Source organism: Tamandua tetradactyla, chromosome 24 (genome assembly GCF_023851605.1).
Source record: "Tamandua tetradactyla isolate mTamTet1 chromosome 24, mTamTet1.pri, whole genome shotgun sequence".
Classification (NCBI taxonomy): domain Eukaryota; kingdom Metazoa; phylum Chordata; class Mammalia; order Pilosa; family Myrmecophagidae; genus Tamandua; species Tamandua tetradactyla.
Genome location: NC_135350.1, coordinates 30,603,298 through 30,622,325, shown reverse-complemented (window position 1 = coordinate 30,622,325; position 19,028 = coordinate 30,603,298). Strand labels below are relative to the sequence as shown.

At 39.7% G+C, this 19,028-nt stretch overlaps 1 protein-coding gene and 1 long non-coding RNA gene across 4 annotated transcripts in view; both read right to left on the bottom strand.

Moving 5' to 3' along the window:
* Positions 1 to 9,404, bottom strand: part of UNC5C (unc-5 netrin receptor C) — a 381,478-nt gene extending 372,074 nt beyond the window's left edge. For all 3 annotated transcript variants that reach the window (XM_077142813.1, XM_077142815.1, XM_077142826.1), the window contains exon 1: positions 8,929 to 9,404. In XM_077142813.1, coding sequence (XP_076998928.1) covers positions 8,929 to 9,049 — 121 coding nt within the window. In that variant the 5' untranslated portion in view covers positions 9,050 to 9,404. The remainder of the gene's footprint in view (positions 1 to 8,928) is intronic.
* Positions 9,405 to 15,310: 5,906 nt separating this feature from the next.
* Positions 15,311 to 16,493, bottom strand: LOC143668235 (uncharacterized). The gene is made up of 3 exons (XR_013168357.1): positions 16,403 to 16,493; positions 16,177 to 16,294; positions 15,311 to 15,505 (listed from the first exon to the last, which is right to left on the bottom strand). It is a non-coding gene; the product is annotated as an uncharacterized LOC143668235 (long non-coding RNA).
* Positions 16,494 to 19,028: the final 2,535 nt, after the last annotated feature.

Below are 19,028 nucleotides of genomic sequence, written 5' to 3'. Positions count from 1 at the left end.
CACAGCTCCATAAGTATCCACTCTCCAAAACCTTCCACTTTATTATCAACCTGTTTGATTCCATAATTTACTCAGTTTAAGTATGTTAAGACCGGGCAGATGAAAACTGTTTAACAAGGATAATTTTCTTTAATACTTCATGAGAATGATGTGTTTCGTGTAGGACTTGCTGCTTCAAATATCCATAAGGATTTCAAAATTATTATATGAAATTATAATAGAAACTGCTACATAAACTTCAAATGAATGACATGTTCTTGAAGATTTGGAGTTTTTAGAAAATATGTGATTTGCAAAGCAACGATGTTACAGGTAAGATAATTTCTCTTTTAAAAATCAATATATTTCACAGTCATTCCTGTCACCTGCTCTGGGCCTGACACTGTGCTACTTGTCAGTAAATAAGGAATTGAATCCCAGTCCTACTCTTCAGGACTCTCTTGTTTCTGGCCTGGAAATGAAATAAACCACCCCAACTGAAACACACCCTTCACTGTTAAATCAATTATATAATAATGATGAAATTAAATGTGTTACTCTTGAGGAAATGCATTATTTGCGTCTTAAGATTACATTTTGTTAGGTTTGTCTTTGGAAGTTCTCTCAATTACTTTACCCATATGTTCCAAGTTCTCTTGCTATTACGTTGAGATAGGTGAAAGTCAAGCCTTTACTTAGATAAAAGTTCCAACTGAGGGGCCTGTTGAATAATATTATGATGGAATACTAATCTGGGGTCTCTATTCCCGACAGCACAAACAATAAATCATTTGAGCATGCCTCTTTTCCCTCAGCTTCTGAGAGCAGTTAGCACTGAAATGGACTTCTGTTCCACCAAGCTGTAGGCTCTGTTGGTTATGTAAGATAGGCCAGGGGTAAAATGTCTCATAGCCTCTTTCAATCTTTGGATTTGATCCCTACCTAACACATTTTTAAACGTATGCTTTCATCATCTTATGGAAATCCACAAGAAAGAAGGGAAGTGGGTCAGGAAAATGACAGGCGACATAATTGCTGTTTTATTTAGAATGACTCCAAGATTACTGCTTGCTAAACTTGAACACTTCCAACGGGCGGCTACAATATGACTATTTGGCAAACTCTTTATTTCTTGGAAGAGAAAATATATCATTTTCCCTTTATGAAAAAGCAAAATTCAAATGTCAACATATTGCACATCGACATAATACTCAGTGTGAAATAACCATTATTTACCATGTCTTGCCATCTTAAGTTTCTGTGGTTGGAGATGGTGGTAGTAATTGGGTTATTTCTTTGGGTTTTAATTAGAGATAACACAGGTCTCTGAAAAATCACCTATGTTAGAACAAGCAATGACATCAGTCCTTTTGTTGCTGGCCATCATTTTAGATTCTGTAAAAGTTAGTAAATATCATTTTGTTAAAGAGTATTGTTTGATCTGGTTCTTAAAAGGACTTTTAGGGTCTCTAAATTCCAAAAAGATATTTGAATGACTTAAAATATTAATATGAATTCAAGTTACAAACATGACAATACATAAAGTATAAAACAGTACAAAATTGTTCCCTTTAGCCCAAACCCTAAATTTATTAATGTAATTCACCCTGTATTCACATAATTTACACATAATTCTAATCACATAATTATAAATAGATATCGTTATACCATATACACTATCATTTTACATTTAACTTCTGTCTAATAGAATGTATATTATGAATTAATTTCAAATGGTAATTCTCCTATACAACTAATACACTTTACTTCTATATTACTCTCTAATATTGTATATTATTATACCTTAAATTTTGTAAATATTAAATATTGCATATTCTACACATTAAGTTTTGAAAAAGCCCATTTCTATTCATGGATATATCTGGCTTATAACTGGACTGCCGATGCATTTTAATATGCAACCACTAATCTGTTTTTATTGGAAAGGAATTTCATATATAAGGTTTTCCTTCTGAATAGAAAAACAAAAGAGAAGGCTTAATAAATTATACTTGAGTTCAAGCAGTGCATGATTAAATAATCAATTAAGACATTGACAAAAACTGAAAAATGTTAGCATTCATCAATAAACTTGTTAAATGCAATGAGGGGTTTCTGTTACTTAACATCCAGAGGTAGAAAAGGACATAATCCATACTCATCTATGGGAGGCATTTTATAGCTCTCATAATTGCTGAGAAATTAAACTAGCCACAGGATCCACATGACAAAATGATTAATGAAGGTAAAAGCCCCTCTCCTTACAACATTTTAAAACAAATAAGACTGGTAACTCTGGAGTTAAATTTGATTAATCAGTATCATCTGTTAACATGATCATTTTGAGCCCTGGTATTTTAAATAAAAACCCTAACATTCACGTCATTATAATAAGGTCTCATCTGGCTCCCTTTCTGTCTCTCACTTTCCATTACCTTCTTGGCAATGAGATATGGTTGATTGTTTATTAAAAGAGGGTATTCCCCAAACACTGGATTTTTCAGACATTATACTTACTTTTGCCATACAAAGCACTTTTGAATCACTGCTCACTGCTATCAAAAGGTATACTGACATAGGGCAAATATTTGCATATTTGGCACTTTTAAAGCTATAGTTCTCTTTCTAAGTTATAACTTTGATTGAATTGTCTCCATAAAGTTTAACACTATACACTCCATGTAGAAAGCTAGGTATGCTTTAAGTATCAACTAAATCTGGAGACATTCTTCTGTGTATTTCAAGCCCTCATTAAATATTTCTATGACAGTAATTCTTCCAGGGACAGCAGTGTTCAAAATGAGAAACTTTTGAAGAAGTGAAAACTTTTTTATTTTTACTTTTTAAATTGTAGCTCAATATTTTCTAAATAAAGAATACGAGTATTTGAAGCATAGTATATGTTTGATGAAAAGGCCGAAATTCTTTCAACAGCTTCTAACAATCAGGTAAAAAGGATTTAAAAAATTTGCTATTTCTGATTTTGTTAGTTCCCAAAAGTATTATTGTAAAGTGGTTTTTGTTGCACTCTTCCCAAATTATATTTAGAATAAGAGGAATAATAAATTATTCAGTTATTGGATTTTATTTTAAGAACTATAAAAAGGAGACACTGGTGTTTTAATATTGCTCAAGGCAAACTTACTTGACTTCAAAGAAGTAGCATAAAAGATGATAGCACTGAATTTCTGTGCATAAAACATCCTTGAGGTCTACAATTTATGTAACTCTCCTTCACAGATACATAAGCAATGATAGACCCAAATAAAAAATGAAATCAAAGACAAGTCCACAGATAGGTATAAGAAGTCGGGTTAAAAGAGAGAGAGAGAAATTGGCGACTCTGTCATTGCAGTACCAGATAATCAATAATAAAAGCAGAATGACAATTTTGCAGGTGAAAGATGTGTCTTAATTCTAAGTAACATAACAGGCCTCACAAATCTCTTGTTCTATCAAAGGGTATGCCTGAGAGCAACATTTGCAACAAACATGCAAACACATTGCAATAATTATTAAACAATTAATAAAGTAATTAAGTATAAAAATTTCAAAATATATGTATCACTTAGATTATCTATGATATTCTATATTATAACACTCAAACTATCAATTGCAAGATAATTTGAATAACAGAAAGAATTAATTTGCTTAGCCTTCAAGCCAACCTCTTTTTCTGTTTCTTTGTGTTATTTTAACATGTATTCAATGATGTTATTGTGACCACACATTTGGGTCAATTTTCCTTTAAAGAAAAATTGGTGATATTTCCATAAAGGGTTGATTTTCCCCAAGTCCTTATCAGAAAATTTGGATCTTGAAATATTTCCCCCCCACAGAAGTGTTTATGGATTTATGAAAAGTTATCTTTCAATCTTCTTTGTAAAGGCAGAAAATCAAGGGTAGACCTTGTAACCAGCACTGACATTGACTGAACACGTCATATTTATTGGTCTTAGGTTCATGTTCCCAAGAGCAACGTGTCTAGGAAAGGGAGAGATTCCCACAGGCTGTTCAATGAGGTACCGCTCAGGAGTGTGTAGCATGCACCAGGTTTCCTTCAGAGCATCTCCTCAGGCAGCTCCACTTGTCACCTCTGGAGAAGCAGTGTCAGTCTGCAGCAATCACCGCTTAGTGCAAAGTCAGTGGCATTTAATTTCTTTAACTTCTAGATTTCTTATCCAGTGGTTTATAGCGAGAGAAGCCAAAGAATAATATTTGCTCCCTATGTTCAGGGCACTACTCTGAATACTTTATATGTATTAATTTGCTCAATCCTAGTATGATCTATGGTGAATATTATCCCCACTTTACAGGTGGGGAAATTGAGGCACAGAGAAGTTAACCAAATCCCCATGGTCACACAGCTAAGAAGTAGTGTGGGGCAGGCTTAGAAGCATTGGAAATCACTATCCTGTACTCAAAGAGTGGGTACACACTCACTAGCAGACTTTAGCTTGCACCTCCCCAAAGCCAGACCAAATATATATTAAGGTGAAGTAAAACACAGTAATAATGCAAACACAGCTTCAAGAATATCCGCTTCTAACCAAATTGCTGCCCTTAAATCCCTCTGTGTAGAAATTCTGGAGCCTCCACCAGCAATCCCGCTAGAGCCAAAGCCTGACCAGGGTTTGCTGTCTGAACATTTGAACTCAGAAAGTACCATACATACACCACTGTTATATTTCAAACAGTGAATTATTAGATGTCTGTAAGTCTGCCTTCCTTGAAGGCTGAAACTGTCTTGGTCAATACTGTGTCCCTAACACACAGCACAGATTCTGGGATATAAGTGCTCAATAATTGTTTACAAACTTGACCTCTATACCTTGGGCTAATACTTTATCCCAATGATCTAATAAGTGTTTAACTTGTAGGAAAGTATGAACAAGATTGTTTTTAACTGTCACAAATACAAAACTCAAAATGAAGAAAGATGTGGCCTAATACTGCATGGCAAGAGCCTCTCAAGACCCTCTCCCTCACTCGTCCCATTATTTCCCTGAAGTGGTTGCAGCCTGTAATTTTAATGTTTCTACTGAGAGTGACTCCCTCTGCTGCTCCGAAAAAGCCATGACCTAAATCAGAAAATTGTTAAGCGCAGTTAAGGCCTAATAGAGCACACTCTGGTTGTTTGCACTAATTGGAGAATCTAGCATGCATTAGAGAACATTTATTTTTAAGTCTCAACAATAATTCTGAATAAACTAAGAGGGTTTGCTTAGTAAAGTTGATGCCTAGTAGAGTTGATGCCTAGTTCAATGCCTTAGGGGGTTTGCCTTAAAACAAATAAGAATGAATTCTGATAGAATAACAGGCTCCCAAACTATAATGGGAAGTGCTGGAGGAGCGCATCTTCTTTAATTGTGACTCTCCAATATTAGAAACACAGGAGGCCAGAGAGTCAATAAATGTCTGTTATAATTTAATGATTCTCTTCGCAAGTTCCTGAAAAGTTATTCTCTGAGTGAGGCTTTTTAATGAGTGAGGCCTTTTAAAGTATTATCTACGCTAGAACACCAGAAGATTTTTCTCTAAACAAAGATAGACTTCTTTTCCTTAACACTGTTTCCTAATGTGAATTCATGAATTTTTTTTCTCTGCTCCTAAAAAGGAAAAGTATATAGTAGAATTGTAGCAAAGTTCAATTGTCTTTAATGCCAATTGTCTATTTGTCCAAAATATATTAAAAGATGAGTGCAAGTCATTTTTATTCTTTTGTAGGACAAAGTATATTACTTGTTTTTTAAAAGCATTATAATTAAGATAATTGAAAATTCTCTCACTATAATTAGAGTCTTCAGAAATTTTCTGTTGGGAATTTGGTGGTGTTAACACTCATAACACTAGTTGGTGCTAGAAAAGCAGCATATCATTGCTGTGTAGTCCAGAACTAGCATGCATTTATAAAACAAGAGTGCAGTAATTCTGAGGCACAAATGATCAAACACCCATTCACACATGCACACACACACACACACACACACACACAAACACACACACACACACACACACACATATATATACTCCCTTTCCCTAGTAAAATCTTTCATTCTTGGAAGTCAGAAGCACCACAAATTCCCTGGAGCTAGGAGTTCCCAGCAACTCTGAATGAAACAATTAGGACATAGCCCGAAAGAAAAAAATTGTTGCCGAAAGCTTGGAGAATTTCCCAAGGACCTGTTTTAAATGATTGCTATCTTTCTTTAAACCACAGTTACAAAACTCAGTACCCTCAAAAATAAGACTCATTCTGTTTTTTCTTTTCTTTTTTATCTCAAACATCTGTTGTTTTCTTGGCTATCTAAGAAGAGACACATTTTTAAGAACTTCTAATTTCCCCAGTACTTCAACAACAGAATAAAACCTTCTCCTCATTGTAAAGTGTTTAAATCAACTTTTTCATCTTAATAACACATGTGCTTCCCTTCATAAAAATAAATCGTTCCCTTCTTTAAGTCCTCAACACATGAAAACGATACCTGAGGAAGTAGCAGCATCTTTTATTGTCCCAGGGTTCTAATCCAAAGAGAGGGAAGGGAGAAGAAATTAGAAAGAAAAGGAAATCTGAGGACCAGGCCATTATAAAATGTGTGATACCGATTGCACTAGTAGTTCAACAGTAAACAGGATGGGGGTGGGGTGGGGAATGGATTAGAGTAGTGCTGCTAGCAGCTGATATTAGACTCTGGTGCTTTTTATTTCTTTGAAACCTAACAGACAACACAGAAAGAGCTGGAATTCTTGAGAATGGAGGACAACACAGATAATAATGATGGAATAGTGCATTTTATAGATCATAAGATTCAAACATAAATGAAGAGTTTTATTCACCAAGAACTGAAGGAACTAAATAAACTAAACGGAGAAGAACTACACTGAAATTCACACACCCAACAGAATGTGCATTTTCTTTTTCCCCTTAAGATCAGAAGAGCAGGTTCAATCCTCAATCTTTGGCTTGCCTGGTCTATACGAAGAAAATAAAAGTGCAAGAGGCAAATTTTCAATCTCTCTAACTCTCTGTCTTTTCTTCTCACTTCTTTCAGTATTAATCCATTTACAATCTCCTGTTTGATTATCTGTATTGATCTTTTTTTCCCCTTCTACCCAGTCTTTTTAATTTGGCTGTTGTAAGTGCTCAGCAGGGATCTTATCTACTGTTTGGCATCTTTGGAACTTTAACTTGTCCTTTCCCCAAACAGTTCTCTCACACAGCCCTCCCTCCCCCCAATCACGGCTCAGTCCTTTGTGCGCCCAATAACAGTAGGAGAATTCTACAGGGAGTTGATTCCACAACTATTCATCAGGTTGCTCATTTAAGCTTCCAAATACCTCCAGTTCTGAGCACCCGAGGCTGCTGCCCTGAGTATTTCTAACCTAATTTCAAGAAACCTACAAAAAAGCTCATATGATTCTCACTGGAACTGGAGACTTCTTTGTAAAATGGGCAGGCATGAAACGCTGGCAGTGTGCGGGGGCGGGGGAGCAGGGCAGAAGCTCCCGGGTGGGAGGCTTCTGGCGAGAAGGAAAGGATGGATTTATGAGCGTGGCCACTTAGAGGGGCAGCAGTTAAATTTACTCCCGAAGTAGCTATCGCTAATTTACAAAGCCTTGCTAATCACACACCTTCCCGCCCGGACCACACTCGCCTTCGCCCAGCCAGCGGCTCCACTACCGACGCCCCCGCCCCCAGCGTTTCTCGCAGATTAGAGGGAACAGAGCCCGGAAAAGCCAGAGTGGCTAAGCGTCACCGGGGGAGCTGGGGCTACTGCCGCGCCTCCTCCGTCCTCCGATTTTGGAAAGAAGAAAGTGTGACCGAGAATAGGGGGCGGGGGTAACTTCGCGAATTGCCGCCGGCTGCTGCACAAGCTTCCTCCACACTCCCAGGAAAAGATGTGCTGTCTCCACTGAGCCAGCGACCATCACAGAAGCGGAAAGACCCAGGTGGGCACTCGGCTAGGCGAAGGGACTTCAGAGAGATGCTGGAGGAGGCAGCGTTGGCGCTTCACTGCCCCTCTCCTTTCTACTTAGCTTTCCATGCTTGCAAGGGCTGAGAGCCGCCGCTACCACTTCAGTCGCGAGGGAAAAGAAGGGAGACCGGCGATCAGTCCCTGTGTCTCCTCTCCTCCTTACCCACTCCCAACTCCCGCACACTCTGCTCCCAACCCGCCTTTGCCCAGGGCCCAAATACTTCTTTTAAGGCCCCGACACGTTAAATTAAAATGTCAGAGTTGCAAACTGGCGAGCTTCCTGAAGAGTTTCGGATTTGTTTGAACAACCTAGATCTCCCTAGATCTCTGGGTTAAGTTTCTCCATCTCATGGTTGGAGGGTGTCGCAGAGCGTGTAAGAGTGCGGAGACTTTCACGTCCCGGGGCCTGCCGCAGAAGGACACGGGCTTGAGTGGGCAATGTGTCGGTCTCTCTGCACCCTGAGCAGCAGCCCAAGGGCCCGGGCGTTTGTCGGTGTATGGCGGTAATGGACGTATTTCTTTAGCATAGCGCCTTTGGGCGTCTGGCGTGCACAGAGGCGCACCGGAGATCCCACAACCCCAGATGTGGCACAGCTCGGGGAGCCTCTGCGCACCGTGAGCATCAGGGTGTATCTCTGAATGCCACACAGCCACTCGCACCAGAGGACTCTCTCCAGACCTCTGCGTGAACAATATACCACACGCGGGGGCCGAGCAGAGAGTGCAAAAGACACGCAAGACACCACATGCCCAGAGACAGATGCATGTTCACACTCCATGTCCATCTTGGAAGATATTTTAAAACAAATAAGAACAACCAAAGCTTCTTGACTAGTTGGTAAAGTGGAATTCAGAGTGGTTTCCAGTTGAGGGCAAGAGGGCGAAGCCTGGAAAACCAGGAAGGGGGTGGGGGGAGAAGGAGGGAAGGAAGAAGTGAAGGGAGGTGGCCACGGAGCCTGGCGGACCCCCTTACCTTGAGCGGCCGAGCCGGTGCTGGCGCTGAGCAGGGCCAGGGCAGGTAGCACAAGCATTTGCAGCATGTATCCCAGTCCCAGTCCGCAGCGGGCCGCTGTCGCCCGCAGACCTTTCCTCATCGTCGACAGAGGTGTGCCCGGGGGAACGACACCGAGAGACGCGCGAACAGCGGAGAGCCCTCACTGGGCAGCAGATGATTCCGTACACCGCCAAGCAGTCAGAAGAAATAAAGATAACCAAGAGCCACACTACACTTTCTCCAAGGGCAGGGGCCCAAAGCGGGGGGGAGAGGAGACGCTGAAGAGGAGTTTGAAGGTCCCTCTTTCCTGGAGTCTTCTAACTGGGGTCTCCCGCGAGTGGCTGCTCTGCTTCCACTTGGGAAGTCCGGGGAGGCACAAGGCGGCCACCTCGGCCGCACCCCCCAGCAGCAGGAGTAGCCGCAGCTCCGCCGAGCGCCGAGCCTGGACTGCTCTCAGGGTCCCCTCGCCTGTGCGGAACACACACTGGCGCCCGGGTTGGCGGGGGGGGGGGGGGGGGGGGGAGGAGGAGGAAGCGGAGGGAGGGAGCTTGGGTACCGTGGGGCGCTCCCCTCACCAATCTCAGCGTTCTCACGCCGGCGCAAAGGCGTCTCTGCTGCCGCTGCTGGGTGGCCAAGGAGTGTCACCTCCTAGTATGGGGCGCACGGTCGGCAGCGTGACGAGCTTTGGAGGAGGAGTGGAGGGCGCAGCCCAACTCCGCTGGGGTTGAAAGCGGCGGCGGGAGCGCGCCCGCCCGCGTTATGTAAGCAGAGTTAGAGAGGGATGCGCGCCCGGAGCCGGAGGTGGAGACCGCTTGCTCTACTCGCGGAAGCCTGGACATTAGAGAGCTGCTGGAAGAGCCGGCTGCGGAGGATGGGAGCGCGCCTGCCTCCTGCCGTGCGCCAGACCTGGGCTCCGGGAGTGCAGCGGGCGCACCCCAGGCCACTTGGCTGAATCTAGTGGCGCTCAGCCTTGCCGCCTGCCACTCTCTCCACGGAGCTGGCAGACCCTGAGCCAGACTCGCTGGGACTGGACTTGCTCTACGACTTTGGGTCTCGCGGTTGATTAAGCCACTTGCGGGCTCTAGCTGAAGTCCTCTCCGTGGGGAAGAAGGCATGAAGCTTTTGCAGTGCCCCAACCCGCTGCTCTCTTGGGCTTATCAGCGCCACGCACGCTGCTTTATTCACTGGGCACCTATGACTTCTCTGCAGTGGAACAGAAGCTAAAAGCTCAATGAAAACTCGTTCTTCAGTAGTGCTTTCTTTGAGCGCATTTGGAGGTTGGCAAGGCTGAGTATGTAAGGGGTGATGAGATGATACCTGGTAAAAGTCTCCCAGAAATAACACGCCACAAATTTTTCAGATGCTCAAAGTGATGGTAGAACCAATGACATGTTTTCCAAATTCTTAACAGCATGTGTAAGGACTCAACTGCTATGATTTTTAATTCTTTTATGTTTTTTATTTTTGCCTTTCTCTGGGTAGCTAGGTTGTGGACCCCAGAAGCAATGATGAAGGAGAAATGTAAGAATAGGTGGGGAGAATAAGCAAAGGCTAGACAAAAGGAAAGTGAATGGATTAGAACGTTAATGCAAACTCCAACAGCCAACACCCTGGGAAGAAGAAAACCTCTTCCCTTACTAAATTAATAATAAGAAATCATATTTCAGGGGAATTTTTAGCACTGGTGCCAAGTGGGACACAGGCACACATGAGCAAACACATGCACACTGTGGCTGTGGTCAAAACACGATTTGACCCTGAGCAGGTCAGGTGATCTTTGCATATCTCAGTTGCGTTATCTGTGGAATATTTTTATTAGATGGTTTCAAAGATCTCTTCAATTCTAACTTTCCATCATTCTGCCAATGGAGCTGCTTCTAAACCTCTAGCCAATAAGACCTGTCTTAGATAGTCTGATAGATCTTTTGGCAAAGACTTTGGCAAAAATGACCATTTCTTATTTCTATGGAGACTTTGCCTGTCATGTTAAAATGTCTTCTTCGCTCTCTTCAGTTTTCCCATAGCAAGAGTTATAGCGATATGTGGCAAGAGGGTGGGTTCTAATGGCAGACTGTCTGGGTTAAATTCTTAGCATTTCCAATAACTAGCTGACTGATAATGAGCAAGTATAGGTGCCTACATTTCTTCATCTGTAAAATGGGTACTAGCAGTGCCTATCTTTTAGGGTTGTTGTGAGGATTAAAGAGTTAAACATGCATAAAGTGCTTGGCACATAAAATAATAAGCTGCTAGTCTTACAATTGAAGAAAGATTCCCATCATCATCATGATATCTAGACAGTGCTGTCCAGGAGAATTTTCTGTGATCTCTCCCAAATGGTAGTCATTTGACATGTGACTGCTGAGCACTTGACATTTGGGTAGTGTGATGGAGGAATTGAATTTAAAATTAAATTTTAGTAGCCATATATGGTTAGTGGCTAACATGTCAGACAGTGTAGATCTAGGTCACTCATAACTTGTCAATTATTATTATTATTATTTTGTATGCTGTGTGGCAGGGTCACATTTCATTAAGTTTCCATATAAGTGTTCCATTATTGGAGCACCATTTGTTGAATGTATTTGTTTTGCTTTGTTTTTTGGGGGAAGTGCATGGTCTGGGAATCAAACCCCAGTCTCCTGCATGGCAGGTGAGAATTCTACCACTGAACTACCCTTGCACCCCCAACGTCTCAATTATTTTTTGACAAAAACAACAGCAGAAAGGATTATGGCTCTATTTCATATTTGTCTTTACAATATTTTCCAAGAAGGACAACAGCTTGAATAATAAAAATGAAACCTCCATGCGTATTCACTATCATATTAATATGTTTTAAAACTTATTCATTTACTCATTTACAATTTTATTAATAATCTTTTCTAACTAAAATTTATTACTCTTTTAAGCCAGAGACTTTGTTTTGCTCTTCATTTCATCTCCAATCCTAACACAGAGCCTGATGTTAAGTAGGTACTCAGTCAATATCTGTTGGTTCATTGCCAAAAAGTTTCAACAGGAAAGAACTCTTAGAGTCTAGGAGAATTGAAGAGGGTTCAATTTGTCACATATCCCGTCTGGAGCATTGAAGGCCTCAATGGCAGATATTATATGAAATTAATTCCTTGAAATAAAAAGTGGAAGATAAGAATAAATTCTTCAGTACTAAAATTCAGCTTAAAGAGAGCAGGAGAATGGTTTGAGAGGTGGTATGCAGAGTTGAGGTGGAAAAGGAAGAGAGCACAAAAACAAGGATAGGAAAAGTACCAGCAACACATATCGGCTTTACCAAGCATGTCAGTTGCTAACAATCTGTGGTTGCAGATGAAACTTGTCTTGTGCATTATAATCCTACTTGTATTTTGGTGACTGTCACATTTCTTCTCCATGAAAGAGATAATGCAGTGTTCATTGGTTTCTGAGCATAAGCTTGCTAATTTACTTCACTTAGATCTTGTCCCAAATGTCACTGGTTAGAGACACCACTGACCAGCTTACCTAAAACAGTACCCAATCCACCATTCCAGATTTCATCCAACTTCTTTGATTTTCCATAGAGCACTAAAATATGCGTGTATATGTGTGCATGTGTATTTGTATATATAGGTGTATGTGCATATGGATCTTCTCTCCAAAAGGATATATGCTACTCAAAGGGGAATATATTTCTTCATTATATTCAAAGCTTCACAATCAGAAACTAGGATATTGTCTGGCACATAGTAGGTGGTTACTAAACATTTACTGAATATTGACTGGGTAAACGGGAGCCAATAGATTTTAAAACTGAGCTAAGTCCTTGATTAAAACGTTTTTTTCAAGACAAATTTTCAAATTATGAATAGGCTCTTCTAGTTGTTGAATAAAATCAAATTTGGACACAATTCCAACAAAAATTAACCTATGACTTTTTCAAGGTTGGAATACTGCAGGTGGTTAAGGAACAGACATGAAATTCATCTCATTTTGAAAAACAAAAACCTTCATTTAAATCCATATACAAGGACTTCCTTTTTCTTGGCTGCAGTAAGTAGAGAATTAACTCTGGGATAATAAATCCCAGTGACAGGTGCTAATGGGAATTAAGCATGCAAATCCCCTGCATATCCCTCCAGAAATCTACATCCAAAAAGTATGCTATTTAGCATGTAGGGTACTTAGTAATAATATTTACTCTAAACTAGTACTGGAAAAGAGTTTCCTGCTTAAGACTTAAGAAATTTAAAAAAGCAACTGAAAATGTGTTTTGATTATAGAAATAATATTTTCTTTCATTTTATTTCTCCTTATATGGTTGATTCCCTACTTTTTACATTTTTTAATCCTTTATGAAAAGTAATTCTTTATATGAAAGATGTTATTAACTGGAAACACTGAAGAGGGAGAGTTTTAATGCATGAAGAGGATGGCAATGAGGAAAAAAGATATTTCTGACTAGGGATTGGTGAGCAAGAGACAACAGATAACATTATTGATAGACGCTGAAACACTGACTAAAGAGAGACAGATGATCCAGATTCTATTAGGTCAATCCCTCTGGCTCAGACTACAGGAGGGAATTTGGGCAGCCAGTAACCTATAAACTAGGAGGCTTTATGCCTTTATTAATTGCATTAGACAAGACACTTTTTTGTTTTGAATTTTAAATTTTTTTTAATACAAAAAACTCCAAACAAACACAAACATTCTTATTTTGATCATTCCGCTCTACATATATAATCAATGATTCACAATATCATCACATAGTTGCATATTCATCATCATGATCATTTCTTGGAACATTTGCATCTATTCAGAAAAAGAAATTAAACGAAAACAGAAAAAAAATTATACATACCATACCCCTTTCTTCCCCCTATTATTTATTTTTATTCCATATATTCTACTCATCTGTTGACAAGGTAGATAAAAGGAGCATCAGACACAAGGTTTTCACAATCACATAAGTCACATTGTGAAACCTGTATCATTATACAATCATCTTTAAGAAGCATGGCTACTGGAACACAGCTCTACATTTTCAGGCAGTTCCATTACAGTTTGAATAAGAAGGTGAAATCTACTTAATGTGTAAGAATAACCTCCAGGATAACCTCTGGACTCTGGAATCGCTCAGCCATTGACACTTTGTTTCCTTTCACTCTTCCCCCTTTTGGTCCAGAAGGTTTTCTCAATCCCCTGATACTGAGTCTCAGCCCATTCTAGGGTTCTTCTCGATCCCTTGAGGTTGAGTCTCAGCTCATTCTAGGATTTCTTAGACAAGACACTTTTGCTTGCAAGTGATAGAAACCCAACTCAAATCAGCTTAAGCAAAAACGAAAATTTATTGCCTCACATAACTCAAAGGCCAAGAATAAAAATAGTTGTATTAACAATGGTTAACATTTCTTGATCAGTTCCTGTGTGTCAGGCACTGTTCTAAGCTCTTTACAGGCGCTATTTTATTTAGTCTTTATAAAAAGGAAAGTACTCTAAATAAGGTACTAGTACTATTCCCATTTTATACATGAGAAAACTAAGGCAAGAGTGGTTAAGTAACTTTGCCCAAGCTCACACACAGTTATTATTTTTTAGTATCAGTCTGATTTTAGGGGTCATGTTTTAGATGCAGGACATCACTATCAGGACTTGGGCTTTCCCCTTCACATCTCCCACCGCCCCCCTTAATCTCTTGTTTCTGCTTTCCTCTGTTTCGACTCTATACAGACCCGACAAAATGCTAGAACTGTGCCCCTAGCTTGTCTTAGGTCACATGACTGCACACGAACCAATCACTATGAACACAGAGTGGAGTATATACTGAGTGGTAAAACCTGAGTCCTGTGTCAGTTTCTGGCAACTACAAATTTGGATTGAGAATGTAGAGAAAGACTTTCCCAAAAAGGTAAATCAATATGCTAGGAAAGAAGATGACTCAATATAGAATATCTGATGCCAAGAAAATGGATGTAGGGCAGACAAAACAACAAATCCCTATTCCACAGTGTATGGGGAAAAATGTATTCTCCAAACTTCAGAACTACTGCATATCGGTGCAACAAATAGAGGTCATTGGTTGAGAACTGCTAAAGAACAGCTGCATGCATATTTCTCTTGTTATCAATTGACTGGAGGAACTGAGTACATTTCCACTCCACTCCATTTCGAAAGCTTTCATTTAGCCTGTATTACACTTAGGACTCTGTTCAGGATCACTAAGGAAGACCCTACAAGGGTATTAGTCCTTGCACACCAAAGGCTTAAGAATCTAACAGACAATATAAATTAATAAAAGCAATAAATTCTAATTAAAAGCAAAATGTTGTGGGAATATAAGGTGTAGGAAACTAATGTGTAGGAGAACCTGGGAAGAATGCTACAAGTAAGACTTAAGCATTGTTGTATCAGTAATGCTAAGTTTAACATAGAGATGTACTTATCTCTAAAATAAGAAATCTGAGAATAGACAGTTCAGGCCACTGTGGAAACCTGGCTATGCTCTTTTCACATCTTGGCTCCATGTTCTATAATGTGTGGCTTTTATCCTATTCGTTCTTGATGGCTTCTCCACTTTCTGGTAGGAAGAAATAAGGGAAGACCCAAAGGTATGTCATCAAATTATGTGCTTTCCAAACAACTTTTTTGGAGTCCTCCACAGCCCAAACCATCTGTGATGTTTTACAGGCTGTGTCTACCCCAGAAAAGATCATGTTCGTTTATCCCATTCCTGTGAGTATAGACTTATTTTTGATGGGGGCATTTTGATTCGGTTCTTTCAATTGAACTGTGACCCACCTCATTCAGGGTAGATACTCTTACTGGGGTCCTTTTTAAGAAGATAAAAAACAGAAAATGCCCAGATAAAAGAAAATACATAGAGAAATTGAGAGGCTGAAGGCAACAAAACCCAGGAGAGAAGTACAAGCAGATACTGCCACATGCCTTCCCATGTGACAGAGGTGTCCCAGCTCACATACCTTCATGAAGAAGGTATCATCCTGTTGCTGTCTTGATTTGGACATTTTTCACCAACTTAGAAATGTAAATTTGTAAGTTAATACATTTTCCCCCTCTGCAAAAGTCAACCGGTTTCGGATACACTGCATTCTGACAGATTTATAAAACCAAAACAACATTGCTGTTTTCAATGGCCTGTCAAAGGCTAGCCTAGAGCAGTCACAGTTAATGGATAAGGAAGGTATTGTGAATGTAAAATTTATGGTTGTGGTAGGTTGATTTACTTACCCTGACAACACACGTCCTTAATCTTAATCCCTGCCCTGTGGGATGTTTTGAAGATGCTCTTTTTAGTTAAGGTGTGGTCCAACTGAATCAGGGTGTCTTTATACGTATTACTAGAGGTCTTATAAAAAGAAGGAATTGGAAGTCAGATGTTATAGTAGGCCACACAGAAAGAAACTGAAAGTCAGCGGACACTGCAAGAGCTGCCCCAAGGAAAGAGAGATGTTACCATGTGATAGGAGGCAGAGATATGAGTCAAGGAACCCCAATGATTGGTAGCCAGCACCAGAACACAAACAAGCCTTGATGATATCATCAGCTTAGAATTCTTCTGACCTCAAAACCATGAGCTAATAAATTCCTATTGTTACTCTAAAATTAATGTATGAGAGCAACTCTGGCAAACTAAGACAATCAACTAGGATGGATACAACTCTGTTGAAGAGGCGGGACAAGAGGAAGAAATAAGAAGGAAGACATGAAGACAGGAAATTACGTATTATATTTTGAGAATTGTGTGTAGGTAGACAGAAAGTAAAAAGGAGGTGTGTGTTTTCTATCACAGTGAAAAATAAAAGTATTGAATTATTCAGTCCATTAGAGTCTATTGAACTTTTGGGAAATGTGTGGCATTGACATGGAGTCCTCTCTTTAAGGAGTTTATAAACAGGTTATACAGACACTATTTAACCAAGAGAAACAGCATAAAAATAAGGAAAGATCACAGCAAAGACAGAGAAGGAAGAAAGGAAAGAAGGTATTACAGAAGAAAGGATGGAAGGAATAAAGGATAAAGAGAAAAGACAGACAAAAAACAAAAAAAGTGCATGGGAAGGATAGGTAGGGGGACCGTTAGAAGGAAGTAAAGAAGGAAAAAAGAAGAAGAAAAAATAGAAATAAAATCCAATGTGATTTCTGCATTCTTGTAGCATACTGTAGTAATTGCAATAAGAGGAAGAAAACAATGAAAAGCTCAGAAAAATGATAAAATGCATAATTCAGAAGAAGGTTACAGGGGATAGATATTATAATTATTGCTTCCTAGAGCCTTTCAATTGTCTCTGCCAGATTGGACCATGGTGATTTTTAGATTAATCTGCCAAATTGGACCATGGTGATTTTTCTCATTTTACATATTGGAAAAATAAGATACTTTATGGAACAATGGAAATACATGGAATAAGGAAATACAGGGTCAAGTGTCCCCTGTCTAATATATTTGCTCAAACTTCCTGTAACTTCTTGCACTTTAGTTTCCTTGCCATAAAATACAATAATAATACAGGGCAGTGTGATGGTAACTCTCACCTACCATGTCAGAGACCTGGGTTCGATTCCCAGTGCCTACCCATGCAAATAATAATAATAATAATAATTATATATATATATAAACACACAATAATAATACAAACTCATAAAGTGACCGTAAGATGAAATGTGTTATGAAAGTGCTTTGTAATGTGTCTTAAGACTTATTAGGACAAGACATTTTCTCTATTGTCCTTTGTACTTAATTTACATAAACATCTAAAGAATAAGAATAGTGATTATGTCTTTCTATACATGAATTATATTACCCTGGAGTAAACTTCGGAGCTGTGATCAATATCTCCCTCTCCTTTGCCCACAACAGCTATTCAATTACTAGATACATACAGTTTTACTACTTAAAAGTCTCTAGGATCTATACCATAAACTCCAGTACACATTATAGTTGCATGCTCCACATGGACTCTCTCGTAATTACTTCCTTAGTAGCAATCTGCCCTCACATTTCAATCTATATACCCCACTATTTCTAGAACAATCTACTAAAATGCAGATCTTTTCATTTTACTGTCCCATAAACCTGTTAAATGATTCCTCATATTCTTAGAACTGTTTTACCAAAATCCATTATAGGCTATACTTGCCCTTTAACAAAGGGGGTTCTGTAGTAAACATAGTATGGTAAGTTTGCATTTTTTCCTAATGTTTTTCCATTCCCTCTTCATAGAAATACTAAAGCATGCCCTTTGCCTATTTTTTTATTTTAATTTTTTGCATTGGCAGTCACCAGAAACTGAACCCAGGTCTCCAGTGCGGCAGGCGAGAATTCTGCCACCAGGCCACCGTTGTACCCCACCCCCCCTTTACCCTTTGACTTTGGAGAATCACGTGCTATGAACGTAGTATAACTCCCTGATTCACTAATGGTGGCCTTAGCCATAGGACTGGCTTCTGCCCATGAATGTGGGCAGACAGTGTACTAGTTGCCTATTGAGGCTTCAGAGACATTGTATGCCTCTACTCATTTTCATGGACTCTTGCATTTAGTCATGAGAGAACATGCCCTAGGTAGCATGCAGCCCAAGGTAGATGAGAAACACACGGAGAGACCTGATACCTGCTGGTTGACGGCCAGAGCCTGAGCCCAGGTTACATTAGCTAGGTTGCATCAGATCCAAGGAACCACGAGCATGGGGGAAAAAATCCTTGATGTGTTTAAGCTACTAAATTCTGTGGTGATTTTTTTAAAAAGCATCATCACGGCAAGAGATGTCTGAAACACTCAGAGTGAGAAATTATGCTCTCAGATTAAATTCAAGACAAATCAGATAATTTCCCCTGTAGAGTTAATATACTTGTAGAAAAGGAGACTGAGTAGAAGACAAAATAGAGTTACCAAAAGAAGTAACACGAGAGGTATGGCTCCCGTGCCCAGGGGGTGAGAGCAAAAGGCAATTACTTCAACCTGGAGGATTGGCAGATTCCTAAATGAGGGCATATTAAACCTGGGCCTTGAAAGATAAATAGAATTTGTATTTGCTGAGATGGAGAGAGCATTCCATGAGGAAGAAACAGCTTCTGTGTTT